The following is a 22,928-nucleotide window of genomic DNA, read 5'->3' as shown; positions in this document are numbered from 1 at the left end:
TACCTTCTATTATTATACCATGCCATGGTGCAATAATAAGAGATATAGTACGTTTACATTTAACCAGATTTCGTTAGCCCAGTGGGTTTCAATTGTCATTTCCTTTACATATATGTCAAATAAATCCTCATAAAGTAGGTTAACCCGGTAAAAAAGTTCTAATGTACAAGGAGTTTTATGTTTCAGAACCTAAAAGAATCTACTAATTTTGCATGTTTTGCAAGTTTTTAATCGAAAACCATTCCTGAACTTACAAAACTGGTAAAACATTGAATCAAATGTAAGAGAGCACAAAACAATATGGCGTTCTCTTTGTAAACTTTTTACTCGAGAAATTTGGGCGAGTAAAAATGGTAAACAGGAATGCCTACTTCGGATTGATTTTTATGTTGATTTTGAAGTATTGCCATCTAATTTTGGCATATTTACTAGATTTGAGTTCCCGAACTTTTCAAATTATTTTGTACTCTGAGAGCAATTTTGAAAATTTTCCCTTTTACTAGATTTACTATTAAAATGTACTGGAACAGACCAAAGGTGGTATATCAAAAAAAAAAAAAACTTTTTGTTAATGAACTTTCGAAAGCCAGCTGTTTTATCTAAAGTCTAATGTCAAGAAATTGGACATGGTTTACGTTTTCATAATTGTAGTCAATTCATAATAATGGATTTTGACAACAAACTTGAGCGACAGCTGATATCCAGCTGGTCTCTCTCATGCTTAGCAAAATTACACAATGAATTCAATTAGAAACTACGCACTTTGACAGTTAATCGAATAGTCCAAGGTATAGCCGCATCGGCCCAGCTGTTGGTGCAAATATCCTGTATATCTACCTTGGAATAGCCAGCTGCACCAAATAGACTACCTATTTATTGTGCCATGTCAATTACAATATTTGTATTTTTTAAAAATAACAAAAAGTTTAATACTGTCAAAGTATTGCCAACTGAAATATTTACATAATTACGTGTATAGAATTTGGGTATTTTTTTGTTTTCAATTATTTTAAACCAATGGCAACCATACTCTAAAGTGGCCCCAAAATACAGCACAAAAACAGCTGTCAGACTAACTGTCAAGGAAAAATATACTTGCTTGATTTCACTCTTCATTTCGTGTGTGTTTTGCTTTGCTGCTGTGAAAACAAATTGCACTTGGAAATACTACGAATAACAAATTCCTCAATAATCCTTGAAATTGGAATTTGTTCATTGTTCGCTGGATAAACCGTTAGAACTGCAAAACTATTAGACACGCAATATTGCTGAGAACCTACAAGCAAATAAACTAGTCAATCACATTACAACAAATTCAGTACTTCTAAACAGCAGATCTACGCTACGCTCCTCTACCACCAGCCGGTGAAGTACTTAAGGAGTAGGGTATTTATTTCGATTTGTTTTGCCCATCCCAAAGACGTTGAACACAACTGGTGTGTTGTGTTGTTTTAGAATGAGCCTTCACAGATGGCTGTATCGCAGAGAATATGGCCTAAGGTCAATGCGTGGAGATTTTGACAATGTTATGAATTTGGTGTATGGATCGCTGACAGATTTTGAACATTGGAACGATAAACCAAATCAAACGTCGGACTATGGAGCGGTTTTCAATTTGGAATTTTCACCCAAAGGGTTAATATCATGATATCAGCTACATGAAATAATATTTTTGATACTGAAATGGTCCCTTGTATTTTTCTGTTTATATATTTCCATATATAGTAATGTGTTGGTAGCTGCCTGCGAAAAGAAGTCGATACTGTTTTTTGATACGACAACACAGAGGCAAACATATCACATCAAGGATGCCCATAGTGACAATGTTAATTGTATTAAGTAAGTTGAAATGTTTACAGATTTTCCTGGAATTCAAATAGACCAGATCTATTAACTTCCAAAAAACAAATTTTCCAAAATTACGTTCTCCGGTCTATATTTTGACTACCAAGGCATAGAAAATTCAAAACTCAAATTGAAAAAATATAGGTTTGGTCTACAATTAATATCGGAACAAATTCCAATTAATTCTACCATGACCCAATAATAAGGTAGTCCGATAAGGACAGATGAATTCACCCGAGCTGTCAAAATGCTTTCAATTTTGATTCAATAATATGAAAACTGCATAGCCGTTCTCCATAGGAGAAAGCCTTGGCAGGCCGCAATGGAGAAATTGACAAATAAACCAAAATTAGTTACGAAATATGTAGACGATATACTTTGCATAGTGAAAAGAACAGACATCGACAATACATTAAATACCCTGAACTTCTTTGTGCAACATGTGTAATTTACGCACGAATTGGAAGAAAACCAAAAATTACCTTATCTTGACGTAACAATAATCCGACAAGGCCAAACACTAACAATAGATTGGTACCAAAAGCCCACCGCAGCTAGACGATTAATTAATTTTTACTCTAAGCATCCTAGACGAATAAAAATAATAATATAAGAGTGCTTAATATAAGCGACGAACACCAAGAGAACAAGGAAAGGATACGCCATGTACCATAGAGAACTATTGACGAACTACTAAAAACATCCAAGCACACGAACGAGAATTAGAAAAAGCATACAAAACATTGACTTATTGCGAATTTCGAATATTTATGACAAGAATAATTATCAATTTGCTTTAAAATCTAAGAATAACTATCTATAACCTGTTCAGCAAAACAATACCAAAAATAAAAAGGAAGACAAATGCAATGTGGTATATAAGATAAAATGTAATGGGGACAAATCCAACGTATTCCAAAAGGTATATTTTGGTACAACAAAAACTAAACTTGAGACAAACCTTTAGAGCAAAAAAGGGCGCTTGCACAAAAATTGGTCATACGCCGAATTTTAAAGACGTAGATATATTGACACAAGAAAATAATTATAAACGACGATCCACCCTAGAAATGTTAAACACAACAAATGTACCTAACGATAGGAGAATGAATTATAAGACTGTCACGGACCACTGTCCAAATATTTACTGAAATATAGTTCATAAGCACAAACGAAGAGAAACTTAGCTTAGCATATACGGTGATAAAAATCGTTGCTTATCTCATAACCGTAAGATTTGTGCAATATAATTAAGTTTATATCTCTTTAAAATACTTGTATGTTTGTAGTATTTCGATAAAGATGACTGCCGAAGACAGTCGACATTTTGGATAATATAAAAAAATAAACAAAAAGAAAAACCCATAACCATCGAGTTTTTCAATGGACCTAGAGCCGAACAAAAATCCACAAAAAGCACGCAAACCCTTCTAATTAAAAAGAGATTCGGCCGCCTAGCCGCCAATCCCTAGTACACTTACCAGTTAGATAGCGACTGTATTGTATTCCAGTTGAATCAATCAAACCACCCTTTTGCCACCCTTCACTCTGTCAGTCAAAAGAACAAACTCACTGTTGAACCGGAACAAAGCTGAAATAACAGTTTTTCCTCGATTATTTTAATTTTTAAATAGAAGAAATTTTGAAATTTAAATAGAAGAAAGTCCATATTAGGGTGCCAGTAGAGTTTTCGAAACCCTCTCAAAAATTGTGTTATTTAAAATACAAAGCGGATAAATTTCCAAATGTTTTTGACAGATGGCCTTCAGTGAACATTTGTTTCCTTGATTTTTCCCCTATTTAGCTATACCGAATAAGTTCTTTTTCAATATCTCCTGTATAGATTCCTGGATGAACGTATGTTTGCAACCTGTTCAGATGACACAACTGTTGCACTCTGGGATTTGAGATATCTGAAAAAGAAAGTACGCAGTCTGCATGGACATTCAAATTGGGTGAAAAATATTGAATATTCACATAAGGATAATCTATTGGTAACATCGGGTTTCGATGGTAGCATATTTACCTGGGACATTAATTCACACACCGAACAAGGTCTAATATATCAAAAAGTTTTCCACACAAGCGGTCTAATGCGCTGTCGCATATCACCAGATTGCAGTAAATTAGTAATATGTTCAACTGGTGGTTATCTAATGATAATACATCATTTGGATTTGACCTCATTGCATAAGGACTTAAATGGATTTAGGGTAAGTTTAAAAGAAAAATATATTTTTAAATCTCCTTTAATTGAGGTCTATTACAGCCAAGCATTTATCGTTTAATGCAAATGGGCCATCAATATATACCTCAAGCGGCCAAATTCGATCATGTCTTTTCGAAGAAACAAAAGAAAAATCGTGTCGAATTGGTAACAGATTTTCCTGAAGAAAATGATGCTGAAGTAGTATTAGCTTTGCAGGTATGTTTATTTCGCACATTATTTTACATAACAATTTGTTTATATTGGTTTTTATTTTTCCACTATATCTTTAGATCCATCCTTTAGGACATTCAATATTAAGCCGCAATATTAGCTACGATGAAAAGACTGAATGGTCATGTATACACGACATAAATGAGGAGCCAACAGATATTACGGAACAAGTCCAGGAAGAACATCAAAGTTCAAAACGGAAACGTAAATTAGTATGTGAGAGTGATGATGAATCACAACACAGTGCTGGTGGTGGCATGGGTGCCGGTGATGAAAGTGGCGATTCACCAGATGATCTGCTAATTAGTATAAATCGGCGACAACGTGCTCTAAGATCTCGTCTGCCAGGACGTGGTGGTAAGTTGAAAAATATCAAAAAACTATTCTTTAAAAATCCAAATCTGTGTTGGTACCTTGAAAATTATTTTTTATAATTCCAAGTCTGTGTTGGTCTCTTAAAAAATATTCTTTATAAATCCAAGCGTGTTTGTTCTTTGAAAAAATATTCTTTAAAAAATCCACGCCAGTGTTGGTCCTTGAAAATATATTCTTTAAAAATCCAAGCCTGTGTTGGTGCCTCGAAAAATATTCTTTATAAATCCAAGCCTGTGTTGGTGCTTTGAGAAAATATTATTTAAAAAATACACGCCAGTGTTGGTCCTTGAAAAAATATTCTTTAAAAATCCAAGCCTGTGTTGGTGCTTTGAAAAAATATTCTTTAAAAAATCCACGCCAGTGTTGGTCCTTGAAAAAATATTCTTTAAAAATCCAAGCCTGTGTTGGTGCTTTGAAAAATATTCTTTAAAAAATCCACGCCTGTGTTGGTCCCTTAAAAATATTCTTTAAAAAATCCACGCCTATGTTGGTCCTTGAAAAAATATTGTTTAAAAATCCACCCCTGTGTTGGTCTCTTAAAAAATTTTCTTTAAAAAATCCACGCCTGTGTTGGTGTTTTTAAAAAAAATCCTTTAAAAATCCACGCCTGTGTTGGTCTCTTAAAAAATATTCTTTAAATAATGCACGCCTGGGTTGGTCCATTAAAAAATATTCTTTAAAAAATCCACGTCTGTATTGGTGCCTTGAAAAAGTGGTCTTTAAAAATCCACGCCAGTGTTGGTGCCCTGAAAAAATATTCTTAAAAAAATCCACCCCTGTGTTGTCCCATAAAAAAATATTCTTTTAAAATCAATAATCCCAAACCAGCCCTTAAATAATGTTTACCAAAAATTCATAATTTTTTGTCACATATATATTTTTACAGCTCCGCCACCTCCTCCTCCCACCTTACCGTCATCGTCTTCTTCAAGTTCCTCGAATACCAATTCAACATCAAGTAGACAACCACAATCAACGGCTACAGCTGCAGCATCATCGACCGCTGCAAATCAAACATTTGTTCCAGACATTTGGGCTGCCGAGGTCACAGTTCAAGAACGTGCAATACGTCAAAATCGTGCCCGTAATTCGAATGCCGTTACCGGCTACAATTATGTGTATGCCATAAGCAGTGGCGTATTACCGGCAATAGCTGCCTCAACAACAGCTTCAAATCGCAATGATAGTACAAACAATCGAACCAACGATTCCACATCACGAAGATCGGGTCGTTCATATCGCTCCGATACGACGGCCAATTCAACCGATGGCGGCAGTAGTACATCCAGCAGTGATTCACCGCCATATTTACCACTTGGTCGTATACGTGTACGGCCCCTTATCATACCACTAAAACGTAATACCTACACGAATCGGGAAAGGAAAATCTTTGAAAATCCTAAAAAATTAATGTACTACATTCAGGAGCCGAACAAGGGCAAGGGATTCATTAAGGAGCCAAGTTTTTCAGCTGATGGCCGCATTGTTTGCTCGCCCTATGACAATGGTGTACGACTGTTGGGTTATACCGAAACCAGTTCAGAGTATCCACAACATTATCAAGAAATCGAGACAATCAAACAGAAACCGCGACCCTTGTGTGTGTTGAAGGAGCTGCGATGTCACGACGACAAGGTGCTTAGCACAAAATTTAGTCCCACGGAACCATTGTTGGCAACAGGTTGTAAAAGTGGCAAAGTTGTTTGGTATCATCCGGTTTTGTAAATCAAATTCTGCCGCTCAATCTATTTTTTCGATTATAAATAATCAGCATATTTATTATTTCCTTTTGTTTTTTTTTATCATTCAAACCATTTACATTTTTAAAAATGATATGAAAGAATCGATTTGGAAGAGTTTTTAGGCAAACATAAAATCAAATCAATTTCTATGTATATACAATCGTATTTAACAAATAACATAGTTATTTATTGGCTAACTCTTCCAAAAGTCAAACCCCCACAGAACATAAACATTTTGGATTTTATCTGTAGACTTTAATTATATAAGAATAATAATAATAGTATTAATTTTTAGTAAGGTGAATTTAATTATTATTATTTTTTTCTTTATTTTTGCATTTACCTTAATTATTCTTCCGTTACGTTTGCATATTACTTTGAAAGAATTCAAATATTTGTTTTTGCCAATTATTAGTACACTGTACTGTACAAAATTTGATATGGTCGTCTCTATGTAGCTAATTTACAATTGCCATGCATTACTTTTCGTATATATTTTTGGTGTTATCTGATAAATAATTGAGGTAAATTGCTGTGTGTTTTTTATATTCTAAAATTTCAAATTCTACATATGTATAATTAAAATTTTATAAAACCACTGCTCCCATAAAAAAAAATAAGAATAAGAAGAAAATCTTTTGAAAGTGATTTTCAATATGTCTTATACGATAAGAAGTACATTAATTGCATAATATAACATAACATATAATAAAAAACGTGTTTCGAAATATTAATTGTAACAGTCGTTTTTGTATATAATATATATTGACGCCTCTATATATCGACCCTCTAAAACTTGGTTTCGAAAAATGTTCCAAAATGACCTTAGGATTGATAGAGCAGCACAATGCCGTTCAAATTTGGATTCCTGCTCCTCGTTGGGAGCCATACGGGCATGTTCTGGTATTCACTTCAACGGCAGAAGTGTATCGAACACACGCCGAGGTGTTCTGTAACACACTTTACACCCATTTGAGGTGTATTCTTTACACTTACATTTCCATAGTGAGAGTCGGGTGTATTCCTGTTTTTTCATATAAAAGAAAATCTTTTTTGAAATAAAAAACGCACATTACGATAGATTGATTTGTTATTATTGCGTATAATTTGTTTAAAATCACAAAATGAACATGAAACACCATTAACAACAAATTTTAAATAGATACTAAGGTTTGTCTTAAATTTTCTTCAATTGAATTTCTTGCTTGACACAAACAACTGATTTGAAGTAAGGCCGAAAAAGATAGGGTTACCAAATGTTCCCCTTAAATCAATCAAGAAATTAATGTTATTACAGAGGTTTCATACATATATTTTATGTTGCGAATAAAAAAATATTAAAAAAAAATAATAAAATTGTCGTTAGAATTAATGAAATTACTAAAAAATTACAAAAACAATGTTAAAAACGAATACAGTTTATATTGAATGGCAACACTATTTCTGCAAAGTACCATGTCGACGTTTATTTTTGTCGCAGTTCAAAATTTCAATTCACGTGAGAAGCAGAACAGGAGGTAGCTTCTGAGGTGAAGTGTATGTGTAAAGTGAAAAGAACACGCCGTGAATTCCAGAACATACCCGATAATCTTAAATGTACGTTTTCAGCAAGTCAGTAGAGAACAACGAGCCCATTCAAATTTTGATTCGTGCCCCACATCGGTTACCATAATTTTAAATATTAAGCTAAGCTGAGCCTTGATTTGACTGATGGTATATTGGTAACTTTTCCGAAATTGATTGATGGGGGGTCGATAGAGCACGAGTTCATCGCGATTTGTATTCGTACAAGTGGGCATAAAATAAATGTAGGACGAGGTTAGGGTCGCACATTGGATGTGAACAAGTATTTGAGGATATGTTCAATTTTTTAATTTGTGCCTTACGTTGGGCGCCATAAAGTTATGTAAAGAGATGAGGGTCATCGCATTTTGTGACATCAAAATTTGAATTTGTGCCATAATATTAAATATAAAGCCAAGCTGAGGGTTGATTTGACTGATGGTATACTGGCAACTTTTCGGAAATTGATTGATAGGGGGTCGATATTGCACGAGTTCAGCACCATTTGTATTCGTAATCCTTGTTACTGGTTATAAAATAAATGTAGGACGAGGTTAGAGTCGCCACATTGAATGCCATGTGACTCACGTTCGGCGCCATTAAGTCAGGTAAGGATCACCTCATTTTGTGTCATCAATATTTGAATTTGTTCCCCAAGAGGTGAGGATCACCGCATTGTGTGCCATCAAAATTTGAATTTGTGCCGTTTGTGACTTACGTTGGGCGCCATGAAGTTAAGTAAAGGGGTGAGGGTCACCGAATTGTGTGCCATCAAAATTTGAATTGGTACCTCACGTTGGGCGCCATAAAGTTAAATATAGAGGTGGTTATGTATAGACGCATATCACGAACTTATTAAAATATGGAATCTGTTGGGCGCCATAAAATAAACACAGGACGAGTTTTACAGCATTGGATGACATTAAATTATGTATAGAGCAAACTATTACGATGCATTGGAAATTGAATGAGTTCATCAGCATTTGTATTCGTACCCACATTGATTATTATTCAATTAAGTGTATAGTGAACAAGGGGTGGCGTGGGGGAAGATGGATACCAAACAACGGCTCTAATTGGCTTTAACATGGCGAAGTCCAGGCTTATCCTGACTGACCTCCCCTCGGTGTCACCTGGGGTAGCTTTTATCATCACCCGCTGCCATGAAACGAGACATGAATTTGGCTGCGAAGACAAAGATGAGCAGACCAAAGACATATTTTACGAGCGCATAGTAACAGCTTCCCTGGTCATGACATTAAAGTTCTGCTATGAGATTTTAATGCAAAAATCGGAAGAAGAAACATCCGACAACGGCATGATGCAGCAAAAAACATGGTAATCGTTTAAAGCCATGTCTGCTTTCGGCATTCCTGCAAAATTAATACGCCTATGTAGGACAACTTTAAGTGGCACAAGGCCAGCCGTTAAAGTCGGAAAGTACCTATCGGAGCCCTTCAATGCCGAACGAGCATTCAGACAAGGTGATAGTTTGTCGTGTCACCTGTTCAACATCCATATGGAAAAGGTCATACGAAACGCATAAGTGAACAGAAATGGCACTCTGTACACCAAACATCACATGTTATTCGCCTACGCCGATGACATCGATATAATGGGTCGTACATTGCGAGCGGTAACAGCCACCTTTGAATTGAGAAGGAGTCGGCCCAAGTTGGTCTGGCAGTAAATGGCGAGAAGACCAAGCTGATGGTACCAACGCGCAAGACGTCCAGTAGACTGGGACCAACTGTGGAACTTGAGAAATACAGCTTCGAGGTTGTTAAAGATTTTATATACTTTGGTACTGCCATAAATAAAACTAATGACATAAGTTTTGAAATTCGGAGAAGGGTGGTGATGGCCAACAGATGGATCAGAAGAAGTTTGCGCAAGCAGATGTTTGAGAGAAAAATTCTCCGAAAGATGTACGGGCCGATCAGCGTCGACGTTGAATATCTGCGTCGAAGAACGAGCTTTACAATCTATACGCGGACATCGACACAGTCAATCGTATTGAGCTGCAGCGACTACGGTGGCTAGTTCATGTTGTGCGAATGAATGAGAATGCCTCAGCTCACGCAGAAGGGGAAAGCCACGAATTAGATGGAAAGACCAAGTAGAAGACAACATCTCGGAACATAGTCTTCCACATCGACAAATTTTCCGAAGTTGACTGTGGGTAGGTCCATTAAAATGTTGAATTCATGCCTCACGTTGGGCGCCATAAAGTTAAATATAGAGGTGAGGGCAACTGCATTGTTTGCCATTAAATAAGGTAAAGGGGCAGATTACGATTTTTTTTTTTTCAAATTTGGAATCATGCCCCATTGGTCGCCATTAAGATTAAAATGAAGCTGACGATCTCGTAACAAGTTTGAAACCGACTGTTTTGGAACGGAGCCTTGTTTGTACCTGAGCGCCTGAATGCGTATTAGGTTTAGGTCGACGTCATGTCCTCCAACCCATAAAGTTAAATATAGAGGTGAAAGTATAGGCGTAAATTACGAGCCCATTAAAGTTTGGATTCGTGCCTTTCGTTAAGCGCCCAACATTAAATATGAAACTGAGAGTCACGTAACAAGTTCTTGAAACCGACTGTGTTCGAACGGAGCCTTGTCGATAACTGAGAGCCTGAATGAGTATTGGGTTTAGGTCGACGTCACGTCCTCCAATTCTACCAACACCTATGAATTCAGAAACGTTTCAAACCCCATTAAAGTGGAAACTGCAGGATGTGCCTCAACTTCAGCCGACAATAGGATGCTTCTGAGGCAAAACAGCTACTGAGGGGAAGAAGTCACGACTGTATTGGAACGGAGCCTTCTTGATACCTTAGCGCCTGAATGAGCATTAGTTTTAGGTCGACGTCATGTCCTCCAACCCATAAAGTTAGCCCATTGAAATTTGGATTCGTGCCTTACGTTGGGCGCCATTAAATTAAAACATATCAATTCGGAAACATTTAAAACCCATTAAAGTGGAAACTGCAGGATGTGTGTCAACTTCAGCCATCAATAGGATGCTTCTGAGGCAAACAGCTACTGAGGGGATTATTTTTGATAGGAGAAGTAACGAGTGAGTGTTAGAAAGACACTTCAGATTCCTTGCAGTCGGTCCCAGCACTCAAAAGTTCCATATCAAAACAAGCATTTGATAGAAAGACATGTACCATGAGGTCGACAAAGGAGCAACAATCGAGAGCAATGAAAACTTTGCAGATAAAAACAACTCAGCCTTCGGAAGACAGCAGGGAGACAAAATTTGGATCTTTTAACACGTCTTTACACGTCCTTCAATGACTGAGAAAATTCGGCGGATGATCCCATCATTGACAAGGCAGCAACCAGATTATTACAGAAGGTTGACTACAACAATACATACCTTTGCTTAATGTCCTCCTCCCCCGGAAATAAATGAGTACTCATATATAGGCAATTTTGTTGTTGTACTATTTATTTTTTTATATTTATTTATTTGTAATGATTCTGTAGATATTCTGCTTGATGATATTCCATTTCGAGCGATTAATCAATTTGAGAAAAGGGGGAAAAACAATAAAAAATCAATGTGTGGATCTTGAGTTTGGTGTGTTGGGTTTCTTTTTCGTTTCTTTTATGTTTGTTTTATATTTGAACAACGAATAAAAACTTACGATTATAAAATAAGAATAAAGATTGTGTCAAATAAATCAAAAGGGAAACATATTAACGTCGATAGTGCATGAGGGGAAAATATTTATAAACAATATATATAATAGGTGGCAAAAAATTATAGTTAATAGATAGTGTGTAAATAGAAAAGATGAAATAGTGTGTCATTATTTTTTATATGTATATATAGAAAATTTAAATATATATATATATATTAAGTTGTTGGTATATTTCTCTGTTGTGAGGGGCGGATACATCAACATTCATTGTATCCCATTATATGTATATTTTGAGGTTAATTATTTAAAAAAATAAGAAATAAGACTAATAAAAGACAATGAAAAAAGAAAGGTCATAATTATTTAATAATTATCGTATAGAGTAAACTACTGCTGATGGTTGGTTTTTTTTTGTTTTCTGTTCTATTTCTTATTCGTATTCTAAAATTAGATTTTGTTTTCAATAATAATTGGTATAGCCACTCCATTGACCATAACCGCTGTAGCCGGTATTGTACTGCCAATGATTATAGTAACTGTCATACGATGATTGTTGTTGGGGATATGAACCGCTATTTTGCTGGCCATAATATGCTGCTGAACTATTAGAGCCATAATAATTACCCGATGCTCCCGAGGAACCATTATTATAACCTGACTGTGCTGAACTGGATGCTGCTGAGGCATCTTTATGACCCGCTGATTTTCGACTTGGACTTGATTCGCTGCAATAAAAAAAGAGAAACAGAAAAATTATAGAGGAGTAGATTAAGTAATTTATAAAAATAAGTTTTTATAAAAGAGAAAAGCGAGCGGAACAAGCAATTGTCGCTTTCGAAAAATTAACTAGCAGTTTTCATGGGAGAAAAATTAAAAAGTGGGGTTTTTTGGGACTTCGTGACTGAGGAAGGAATTACCTTAAGGATCAATTCTTAACTAACCCCTACATTCGGGTTTAAATTTTTGGTTTCAAAGAAAATGTTCACTTGTGTGATTATGGCGCCCAATGTTGGGCTCAACGAGAAAAAGTAGTTTTCTTGGGGGAAAATGATAAAAAGTGGGATGCTTTGGACTTAAGGACAAAGGCAAATTTCTTAAGCGTCAATTCTGAACTGGCCCTAAATTTTTTAATTTTTTTTTTTTTTATGGGAACCTAGTTTCCACAAGGCCAAGATCTGTTCCAGAAACCCCTATACACGGTTTTTCACTTTTTGGTTTCAACAAAATTTTACGGAAATCTTCACTTGACCTTAACTCGTAATTATGGCGCCCAACGTTGGGCTCTACAAAAAAAATAGTAGTTTTCTTGAGGGAAAAACCTAGACGTTACAAGGCAATGATCGATTCCAGAAACGGTTTTTCTTTGTTGGTTTCAACAAAATTTTTCGGAAATCTTCACTTATACTTTACTCGTGATTATGACGCCCAACGGAAAAAAGTGGGATGTTTTGGAATTAACGACAAATGATAATTCCTTAAGCATCAATTCTGAACTGACACTACATTTATTTATTTTTTTTTCATTTTATTTTTACGAATGGGAACCCAGCCACAAAGCCAAGATCGGGATTTCATTAAGGGTTTTTCATTGTTGGTTTCAAAAAAAAAAATTAAAATTTACGGAAACCTCAACTAGTTCTACACATATGATTATGGCGCCCAACGTTGTACACGAATCCAAATTTTAAAAGGACATTCATTCGATTTCAGAAAAATTATCAATGAACCAATATAACTCGGTCTAACATACACGGCCTATATTTAATTGATGGCGCCCAACGTAGGGAACGAACACAAGGTTAAAACAAGCAGTGACCAACCGTAAACCAACATATTAACTGTGCCTCTATTTTATTTTTGTCGCCCAACGTGGGGAGAGAATTTTAAAATGGTTCATGTTATATTGGTCTTTATTCAATTCCCGGAACATTGACATTACAGAGTAACAGCTCGGTCTATATTTAATTTTATGGCGCCCAACGTGTGGCATGAACTTAAGCGTTAAATAGGTCGTGGCCAACCGACTGAGCTATTACATAAATATTTGTACTATAAAGCTCGGCCTACATTTAACATTATAGCGCTCATCGTGGGACACGAACTCAAATGTTTATGATTATGGCGCCCAAAATTGGTAACGAGAATATATTTTTATTAAAGGGTGTCAAACTACATTTTATTTGGCTTGCGTTGTATCGATTTGTATTCGACTTCGATAACACTGTCATAGCAGCATATCAACTGTACCTATATTTCATTTTTGGAGCCCAACGTGGGGTGAGAACTTTAATTTTACATGGGTCGTGCTATTTGGGAAAAAATTATCCATCTCCACTTATTCAATTAGTATTTGATAAGTACTTAAGGATCGAAGTTCCACATTTTTTTGACTCCAGAGTCCCTTTTTTCAAAGCTGATTTTTGTTGTAGAGTTAGATATACGTGGAACCTTCTGGCAACATTTGCCTTGCTCTGATTAGTCAAATAAATGTGTCTCGAGTTACAATTTTCGAAATTTTAATTCGGGAATATATTTTTATATTTTACTTACCGTTTCTTTTTAGCTTCATTGGCTTTATTCAAAGCCAGCTGTAACGCACGCTGAGCTTCCTGCAAACCCTTCGCCGTACTCCCAAAATCTTCCAAAAATTCAACTTTACGCTGGGCAAACAGAACCTTCTGTTCGGGCTCGATATTTTCACGTGCCATAAATTTATCCATTATCAGGACAACTTCATCTTCATCCACGACCGGTCGTTGCAATGCCAAATCGATCATTTGTAAGGCCACTCGTGTATTGGCATTATCTTTTTCCAGCGCTTGGCGTAGGACCTTCAATCCCGCCTCTAAATCATGACAGATTTTATTTAAAAATCTGGCATATTTTATAGCCAAACTACCGGCAATATTTTTATTTTTCGCCGTTGCAATATAGTGTTCATATAGGGTTTTGCATTTTTCATTATCACCGCGACGACGTTCTATATTAATACGCCTATAGGCCACCTGCAATAGGTTGGGTACCCGGCTTTCCAAATTCACTAGAATTTCGGCAGCTTTATCGAAATTCGATTGACATTCTTCGAAGGCAGACCACATCAGATGGAGGCTAGGTTTGTCGGGATGATGAATTTCACATGCCCGTCGAAAGACATCACTTAATATGGCCGGTATACCCGGTTCGTGTAATATCGTCTCCAAGTAGCGTATCATTTTCAGCCAAAATTCATCGTATAAAGCACAGGCAATCAGACAACGTTCAAATAAAACCAATATCCGTTTACGATCACCTTTTTCAATTTCAAAATCTAGATACTCTTTCCAGTTTTTCAATTGACACCTTTCCAAGGGCTTAACATGGAAATAGGGTCTTTTAATGCCTTCTTCAAAGGTCCAGCGGGACGTGACCGCAGCCACGGTACTTTTGTGTAATTTACGTCTTATCGATATGACTTTATCTTTTATTGAGGAAATTTCCTCCTCAGTTAAGGTGGACAAATCACTGAGATCTTCAGATGATTTCTTTTCTTCGGTGACAGTGTCGCCGCTGCTGGTTGCAGCATCCACAGCCATGGGTTCCACCGAACTATTTTCTGTATCTTTAGTCGTTGATGGTTCATCTTTAGTGTCTTTGTCTCGGGATGCCGACTCGTGGTCTTTATCTTTTGAACTACCACGACGAGATTTTGATTTGGACGAAGATTTTGATGAAGCTTCACGTAATTCTGTGCGAATTTTTACGATTTCTTCAGGTTTAATGGTACTTGTAAGGGAGTGTTGTATTATTAAATCTTGGAAACTAAAAAAAAGGAAAAAACAATTATTGTTGATATTTAAATTTGAGAGTTTTTCTACTTACTTATCGAAATGTCCGCTATACCCTTGCGTGGGTATGGCCAATAAACGGTCATATATGCCAACCATATGTTTATAACGTTTCGCTTCATTTTCCCATTTCAAATAGGCATCCCATAGCTTATCGGAACGAAATTCTAGGCCACAGGCCTGTATAGCACGTTCAAATTGTGATCGTATATAGGCCTCGTCGTCTGCATGTGTACTCTTAACATGTGATAAATAATGTATCCATAAATCCACCGACAAGGGTATTGCCTCCAAACCGCGTTCAAATACCTAAATTTTATTTGATTCGATATTTAAATTGTTGTAAGGTGGAGGAGGGGTGGACATTTTTGTATTGGGGCAAAGGAAGATTTGTGTGTGTGTGTGAAAAGAAACCAGAAAGAAAAAAAAAAGAGATTTTTGATATATGTTTAGTGGGATATGTACTTCATGGATACTTAACTGTTTTGCAACTGTCTTATTTATTTTTTGTTTTCTTTTCGTTTTTTTAAGGATGGGTGGTAGAGTGATTCTACTACAGACAATATGCAATGTTTGTTTGTGTGTGTGTGCGTTCGTGTGTATAGATGAGAGAAGAAAGGAAATTGGAATGAAAGGATAATTTGAGGAAAATCAGAGCTGGGCTGGATGACGGGATTTAATTAGGGGGATTATTTTAATATCGACACATTAATCTTAATATATCAACGAAAATTTTGAATTTTATTCCAAAAACTCAGGATATTGTTTTTTTTTAATATTTTTTTTCTATTTAAAATGTATACGTTTTTCGTTTGTCAAGGTTTAATATTTATATGAGAATGATTGGAACAATAGATTTCCCTTAATATAACACGAAACTATGATACAAAAAAGGAATGCACGAAGTGAACCAGGAAATGTAAAAAATTTAAAGTTAGGCCGGTCTGAATTTTTGTATGGGGTTACGCCACAGTCACATTTTGTACGAAGATTTAATTTTTATTTATTTTTTTTTTTTAATTTTTGGTCAGGAGATATTTTACCCACTGAGAAACGAAAATACTTAAATACAGTTGTAAAGCATGGGCTAACAAATACCGCAAGTTAGGAGGTACCTTTCGATTAAAAAATTTGGAGGATCGATATGCGAATTATGGATCAAATCTGCCAGACAGAACGCCACCACATGTCCAATATTAAGCCTTTGAGGCCTAAAATCTGACTTGAAAAAATATTTGTAAAAATTCACGCCTAAAATTTGTCTTGAAAGAAAAAAATATTTTTAAAAAGAAAACGCCAAAAATTTGATCTGACTTGAAAAAGTATTTGTAAAAAATCCACGACTAAAATCTGACTTGAAAAAAATATTTGTAAAAAATCCAAGCGTAAAATGTGACGTGAAAAAAAATTAAAAAATCTACGCCTAAAATCTGACAAAAAATATTTTTAAAAAGTCCACGCCAATAATTTGACATGAAAAAAATATACAGTGAGTGTAAAAAGTATTTTGCCTCAATAAAAATTTGAAAAAATTCCAATATATACATCTGAAGCCAGCAAACTAAAGATGTAAAATGACTTATGTATGCTGGAGTACATTTGTGGACATATTTAGATCGTATTTCTGCAAGAATCACAGCGAAAGACCTATTGGCCTCGAAGATATCGGCCGAAATATATAATAATCCAAAAATGTTTATCACAAAAAAGTATTTTGCTTTTTATTATTATTTTAGAAAAAATTGTTACATTGAACACGTTTGGTCTTTTTATAGTTACAATTGCGGTTAACCACATACTATAAGCGATTTGACCACGATTCCATTACATCTCGTCATTTTTTCGTGGGTATTTTCTCACATTTACATTCAATACATTCTCCATCAGTATTTCATTTAATATTTGGTATTTTCTCGTCCTAATCTTAAGATGAGAGTATTAAACATAGTCATTGCGGCTCCAAAACATCCCAAATATGTTTAGAATAATAAAGAAGAGGTTTTGCAAAATATAACGCGAGGACAGAACCTTAAAAACTATAAAAACCAAAATCCGACAAACAAATTATTTAAAAAAAAAATTCGCGAAACCCACATTTTTTGACTTCGAAATTTGTATGGTCCAGTAATATTGATTTAGGAACCAATATATGCAATGTAAATACCAATAAGGGGGTCAGATTCAAAGATATGAACAGTTCTAAAGCAATAGTAATAAAAACCAATACATGAAGTTGGGAGAAAACATCATTATTCGTCAAATCCTATTGTCTTTTGAAAAACTGTGGTTGCTGGTGGCGAATACGCATTCTATATTTTATCTCCGATTAACACCATCAGTTGCGAATAAAATGCAGTAGGGAATAAACGGGTCGATGTATTTATTTTCGAAATAAGATGTATTTCTATTGCCAGAAAACCGTCCATATATTTGAATCTGACCTCCTTATCGCTATTTTCATCGTATATTTTGGTTCCTAGATCAGTAAAAATGAACCATAAAGTTTTCGTAGTTAGAAATATGGGGTTTCGCGATATTTTTTTAAATAATTTGTTTGTCGAATTTTGGTTTTAATAGTTTTTAAGGTCCTGTCCTCGCGATATATTTTGTAAAACCTCCTTTTTATTATTCTTAACATATTTGGGATGTTTTGAAGCCCCGACGACTATATTTAATGCTCTGATTTTGAGATTAGGACGAGAAATTACCAAATATTGAATGAAATGTTGCTGCAGAATGTATTGAACGTAAATGTGAGAAAATACTCGCGAAAAAATGCCGTGGTTTATTGGAATCGTTGCCAAATCGCTTATAGTATGTCGTTACCCGCAATGGTAACCACAAAAAGACCAAACGTGTTCTATGTAACAATTTTTTCTAAAATAATAATAAAATGCAAAATACTTTTTTGTTGTAAACATTTTTGAATTGTTATATATTTCGGCCGATATCTTCGAGACCAATAGGTCTTTCGCTGTGATTCTTGCAGAAATACGATCTAAATATGTTCACAAACGTACTCCATTATACATAATTCATTTTACATCTTTAGTTTGCTGGCTTTAGGCGTATAAATTGGAATTTTTTCAAATTTTTATTGAGGCAAAATACTTATTACACTCACTGTACATACATATTTAAAAAATCCGAATCGAAGACTTGGAAAAAAATATTTAAAAAGTATAAGGGCTATCGAAAAGTTGGAAAACTTCTTCACTTCTGGAAGCAATTCCACAAGAAAACATGTTTTCGTTCGGACGTGGATCCCCAGTCATAAGGGTAAAACCAGTAAGGAAAGTAGTAAAGTCGGACGGGGCCGACTATATGATACCCTTCACCACTCTGGGTGAAAATGAAATTAGATCCTTAAAAAATGAATTCTGAAACCGATACTAAAATTTTCATTTGGTCAGATATAGAAGCTATATCTAAATCTGAACCGATTTTCAGGAAACTTAACACACATCATTCTAGACCTAATTCATTACACTGTGCCAAATTTCATACAAATCGAAAGATATATAGGGACTTTGGTGGACCATTTACATTAAATCGGACGAAAATATATATGGGAGATGTAACTAAATCTAAACCGATTTTCAGGAAACTTAGTACACATCATTCTATACCTAATTCATTACGCTGTGCCAAATTTCGTACAAATCGAAAGATATATAGGAACTTTGGTGGACTATTTACATTAAATCGGACGATAATATATCTCGGAGCTATATCTAAATCTGAACCGATTCTTCCCAATTTCAATAGGGTTCCTCGACCTAGGGCCAAATAAGTGACCTATGAGAAATTTCATCCACATCGGATCATAAATGCGACCTGTACTTTGTTCACAAAAATACATGGACGGACGGATATGCATAAATCGACTCAGAAAGTGATTCCATGCATATACCAATTCGACCATATTTTTTCATTATAAATAGTTGATTGTTCCACTGGGCCCACACAGACAAATTCTGCTTCATTATTTATCGTCATTTCAAAATTTGCAATCGTCGAACCATTTTTTCCAAATAGTATCTTATCTCGATGAATCATATATAGTCAAATTTATTTTTAGTGTTATTTTAAGATTATGTTGTGATATATTATAAAACATTGGTATTATTTTCAAATCCAAACACAAAGCACACACACATACATATTACATTGTCTTTGAGTAGTAGACTGGTCTATAGCTGCGAAATCAGCACAAATGCATATAATTATAATTTTTTTTAATATATGAAATATAAACTAACTTATTTGATAACAGCAAATTATAAGAATTTGCCAATACATAATTTCACTTTAAACTCCATTTGTACTTACGCCTGATTTTTTTATAACATTTTTATGTAAATAAAACGTATTTTCTTTTCTTTTTTAATTTAGCACGAACTTGAGAACAAAATAATATTTTAAATTATAACGAAATTTCTTTTTTGAAAATGAAAAAAAAAAATAATAATAATAATAATTAAAAACGTGTAGTTCTATTAGATTCAAAATTGAACAAATGAATTTATAAATGACAAAATTAACGAACACTCGAACGAACACAGTCATCCCCATAAAATAGCACCAACATCCCAGGTGTTATAATATTTGCGCTCACACAAGTGTGTTCATCATTCTTTCACCGAAAATCGAACAGAAAAAAATCAAGTAAATTTAACAAATAAAATTCCGTTCACCTCCTCTTCTCTGGTATTGTTGTTGCTGTTGTTGAAAGTTTATGTTGAATGTTTTCTTTGGGTTTTTTTTCGTTTTTTATTTAACGAATATTTTATTTTTATTAATATATAATAAATTCCATTATGTAAAATACAACGTATTTCAAAAACTGTATTTGATTGTGATCGTAATGTACTCACCGCATTGCAGTTCGCCTTGATACCCTTTCGTTTTTCATAGTCGGCATATTTACGCCAGTAACCATAGCAATAGGGATAGTGTGACAAGAATGCATCATAGGCCTCTCTGGCTGCTTCGGCGTCAGACTATATATATACACACACAGAAACAAATTGTATTTATATATTATTGAACGTGGATACTTTTGAATATTTTGTATTTTGATATACCTCATTGTCTACATATTGTAATAGATAAGTCCAACCAGTGAAATCTGCTGGATCAGTTTTAACAGCACGCCAATATTTATCCAAGTCGGGTAACTTTTTGCGTTCTTTTTCTTTATCGGTTTCCCGTTCCTTATCTTTCTCTTTGTCTTTACTGCTGCTGCTGGAACTACTTCTGTCCTTGTCTTTGTCGCGTTCCTTTTCTCTATGCTTATCTTTGTCCTTGGATTCTGTTTCTAAAATAAAATATAAAAATAGTTGTATATTTTTGATACGATTTGCCAATAATTCAAATATTTCTTCTCTTACCCTCAATTTTTGCCTTCTTTTCTGTGGGTCCTGGCGAATCATTACTTTCACTAGTTGGACTCATGGGATTGTATTGCTCATCTTTGTTAATTGTGGCTGTATCAGTTTCCTCTTTCTCACCACTGCCCTCCTGAGCCTTACGTTTTTTCGCCAAACTTTCACTGGGCGATGGACTACGTTTATCGGCAGCAGCAGCCGGCAATTCGTCTTCCGATATAACCTCAGCATCCGGGGGCAATTCAGCCCGCTGTGGTGCTGGCAATTCTTCGTCTGATACTTCTTCGGCATCATTAATTTCCGGTTTGGTTGGCAGAGGAAGTTCATCTTCCGATATTATTTCTGTGTTTTGTATAGTAGCATCACTAATATCACCACCAGACATGGGAATGTCACTAACAATGGCCGGCTCGGACAAAGAATCCTCTGAATCCATTTTTTCACAATTATCAAGGACGTCATTGTGATTGAGAACCTTTGCTTCAAAGTTTTCCTTTTCCGAATCACCGCCACCCACCGATGGTAAACTGTTGGCATTGTCTCCGGCCAATGAGGCTAGAAGCGAATTTTCTTGGGCATTTTGTTGATTGTCATCGGTATTGGCTTTATCGTTTTCTTGGTTATCAGCCAAATCTTCTGAGGTTTCAGATTGGCCACCTTCGGGGCCAAATGGAAATGAGGAGGATTTTTCATCTAGATTAACATCGGACATTATGATAGCATTTTCTTCACCGGAAACATAATTTGTCTCTTCCTCAACATTTGCTGCAGTTACTTGTTGCTGCTGTTGCAGTTGTGACTGACTCTGTTCGCTATCAAGTATTCCAACACCCTGAGCAGCCTCAGCCATCATCTCGGCAATGAAGTTTGATTGTTGCTGTTCTTCGGTTTGTTGTTGTTGCGGATCCTCTACACGTTCTTCTTCGTGTAATTCAGTTAACTACAATAGCAAATACAAAGAAATGCATTTGTTGTGGTTAATCAATTTAAAAAAATATATGAGTATTTCTAGAACATACACGCCAGATCAGATGGCCCTTGCAAATAATCACATAATTTCTTTATACATTTCTATTTCTCATTGAAAAATAGAAAATAGGTATAAATCCATTATTCATATGCATATGGAACAACGCCACATATGCATGAAACTAAATGCAAAAGTTTTCATCATTTAAAACTTTTTCAAGATTCTTATCAATTACCAACCAACAATAATATCGGTTGGGTTATCATTACTTTACATTTACCTCTTCTTGTTCCCGTTGAGATTTTCTTGTACGTCTGGTGGCACGAGCAGGTGATTGTGTATGTGCTGCGGCGGCTGTTGTTGTTGCGGACGCAAGTCTGCCAGAACGTGTTCGACGTCCTTAAAACAAAAACCCACAAAATGCAAAATAAATACAATTATTACAACACTATGTATATATAGTTGTCCAATATATACGTTAAGACAGTTCCAGTAGTTACACACAAAAAGCTATCATCTCACGTTGTTTGTACAAAGCAAAGGCACAGTGTCACACACAATACATGTGTGTATGTGCGTGCTGAGATTCTGTCATGGGTTTTTTCCATCCACAAAATTCCATAGGAATTTTTGCACAACCCCAAGCTATTATCTCTTTGGATAACTTGTGGACCAGTTTCTCGGTGGAAAGGAATACAAACTTACCAGAATTTTCATTTTCCTGTAGAACGTTTCCTTCTTCAGCAGACGCCATTTTTATGCAATATCAATATCGACTCGGCGTGTTTGACAATTTGTGTCAAACTTTATTTGACAACACTAAATAGTAGTGATGAGCAATAATAATGTCATTGGCAACCATTCAAATCTATTGGGTGTTTTGGTAATCGAATACTTTAAATAACAACTCGAATACAATATTGGTCTGTTCCCGTACAGCAAGAATTTACTATTTTTTTACAATTTAGGAGAAACACATACGAGGATTCAGGTCTGCCCTGTTAAGTTGGCTTCAATTTATAAAGGAATACCAGAGACAATATTGAATTTGGACGCCGTTTTCCTTTATTCTTTTACAATAAAAGAAGCCAACTTAACATGCCAAACTTGAAAGTCCTCTTATGTGT

The 22,928-nt window shown here is 35.2% G+C and overlaps 2 protein-coding genes across 2 annotated transcripts; one reads left to right on the top strand and one right to left on the bottom strand.

The window, feature by feature from the left end:
- Positions 1–1,401: 1,401 nt before the first annotated feature.
- Positions 1,402–6,391, top strand: LOC133338862 (DDB1- and CUL4-associated factor 10 homolog). Its single transcript, XM_061546986.1, has 6 exons — positions 1,402–1,635; positions 1,726–1,839; positions 3,689–4,058; positions 4,115–4,270; positions 4,345–4,646; positions 5,593–6,391. The coding sequence occupies exons 1-6, from the start codon at positions 1,457–1,459 to the stop codon at positions 6,383–6,385; spliced, it is 1,914 nt and encodes a 637-aa protein (XP_061402970.1). The 5' UTR covers positions 1,402–1,456; the 3' UTR covers positions 6,386–6,391.
- Positions 6,392–12,056: 5,665 nt separating this feature from the next.
- On the bottom strand, positions 12,057–22,638 carry LOC133338857 (pre-mRNA-processing factor 39). Its single transcript, XM_061546973.1, has 8 exons — positions 22,507–22,638; positions 22,082–22,200; positions 20,835–21,771; positions 20,529–20,755; positions 20,319–20,444; positions 15,476–15,750; positions 14,168–15,415; positions 12,057–12,342 (listed from the first exon to the last, which is right to left on the bottom strand). The coding sequence occupies exons 1-8, from the start codon at positions 22,553–22,555 to the stop codon at positions 12,078–12,080; spliced, it is 3,246 nt and encodes a 1,081-aa protein (XP_061402957.1). The 5' UTR covers positions 22,556–22,638; the 3' UTR covers positions 12,057–12,077.
- Positions 22,639–22,928: the final 290 nt, after the last annotated feature.

Source organism: Musca vetustissima, unplaced genomic scaffold (assembly GCF_032173495.1).
Source record: "Musca vetustissima isolate MV318-11 ecotype Yass unplaced genomic scaffold, APGP_CSIRO_Mvet_v1 utg22193, whole genome shotgun sequence".
Classification (NCBI taxonomy): Eukaryota; Metazoa; Arthropoda; class Insecta; order Diptera; family Muscidae; genus Musca; species Musca vetustissima.
Note: the sequence above shows the minus strand (reverse complement) of the source record. Positions and strands in the feature narration are given on the sequence as shown.

Bases quoted from the DNA above. Each gene is read 5' to 3' on its own strand.
- LOC133338862 (XM_061546986.1), top strand. From the start codon at position 1,457: ATGAGCCTTCACAGATGGCTGTATCGCAGAGAATATGGCCTAAGGTCA. The intron at 1,840-3,688 runs GTAAGTTGAAAT...TCTCCTGTATAG, and splicing joins GACAATGTTAATTGTATTAA to ATTCCTGGATGAACGTATGT. The intron at 4,059-4,114 runs GTAAGTTTAAAA...GGTCTATTACAG, and splicing joins AGGACTTAAATGGATTTAGG to CCAAGCATTTATCGTTTAAT.
- LOC133338857 (XM_061546973.1), bottom strand. From the start codon at position 22,555: ATGGCGTCTGCTGAAGAAGGAAACGTTCTACAGGAAAATGAAAATTCT. The intron at 20,756-20,834 runs GTAAGAGAAGAA...TTTTAGAAACAG, and splicing joins AAAGAAGGCAAAAATTGAGG to AATCCAAGGACAAAGATAAG. The intron at 20,445-20,528 runs GTATATCAAAAT...GTATATATATAG, and splicing joins TACAATATGTAGACAATGAG to TCTGACGCCGAAGCAGCCAG.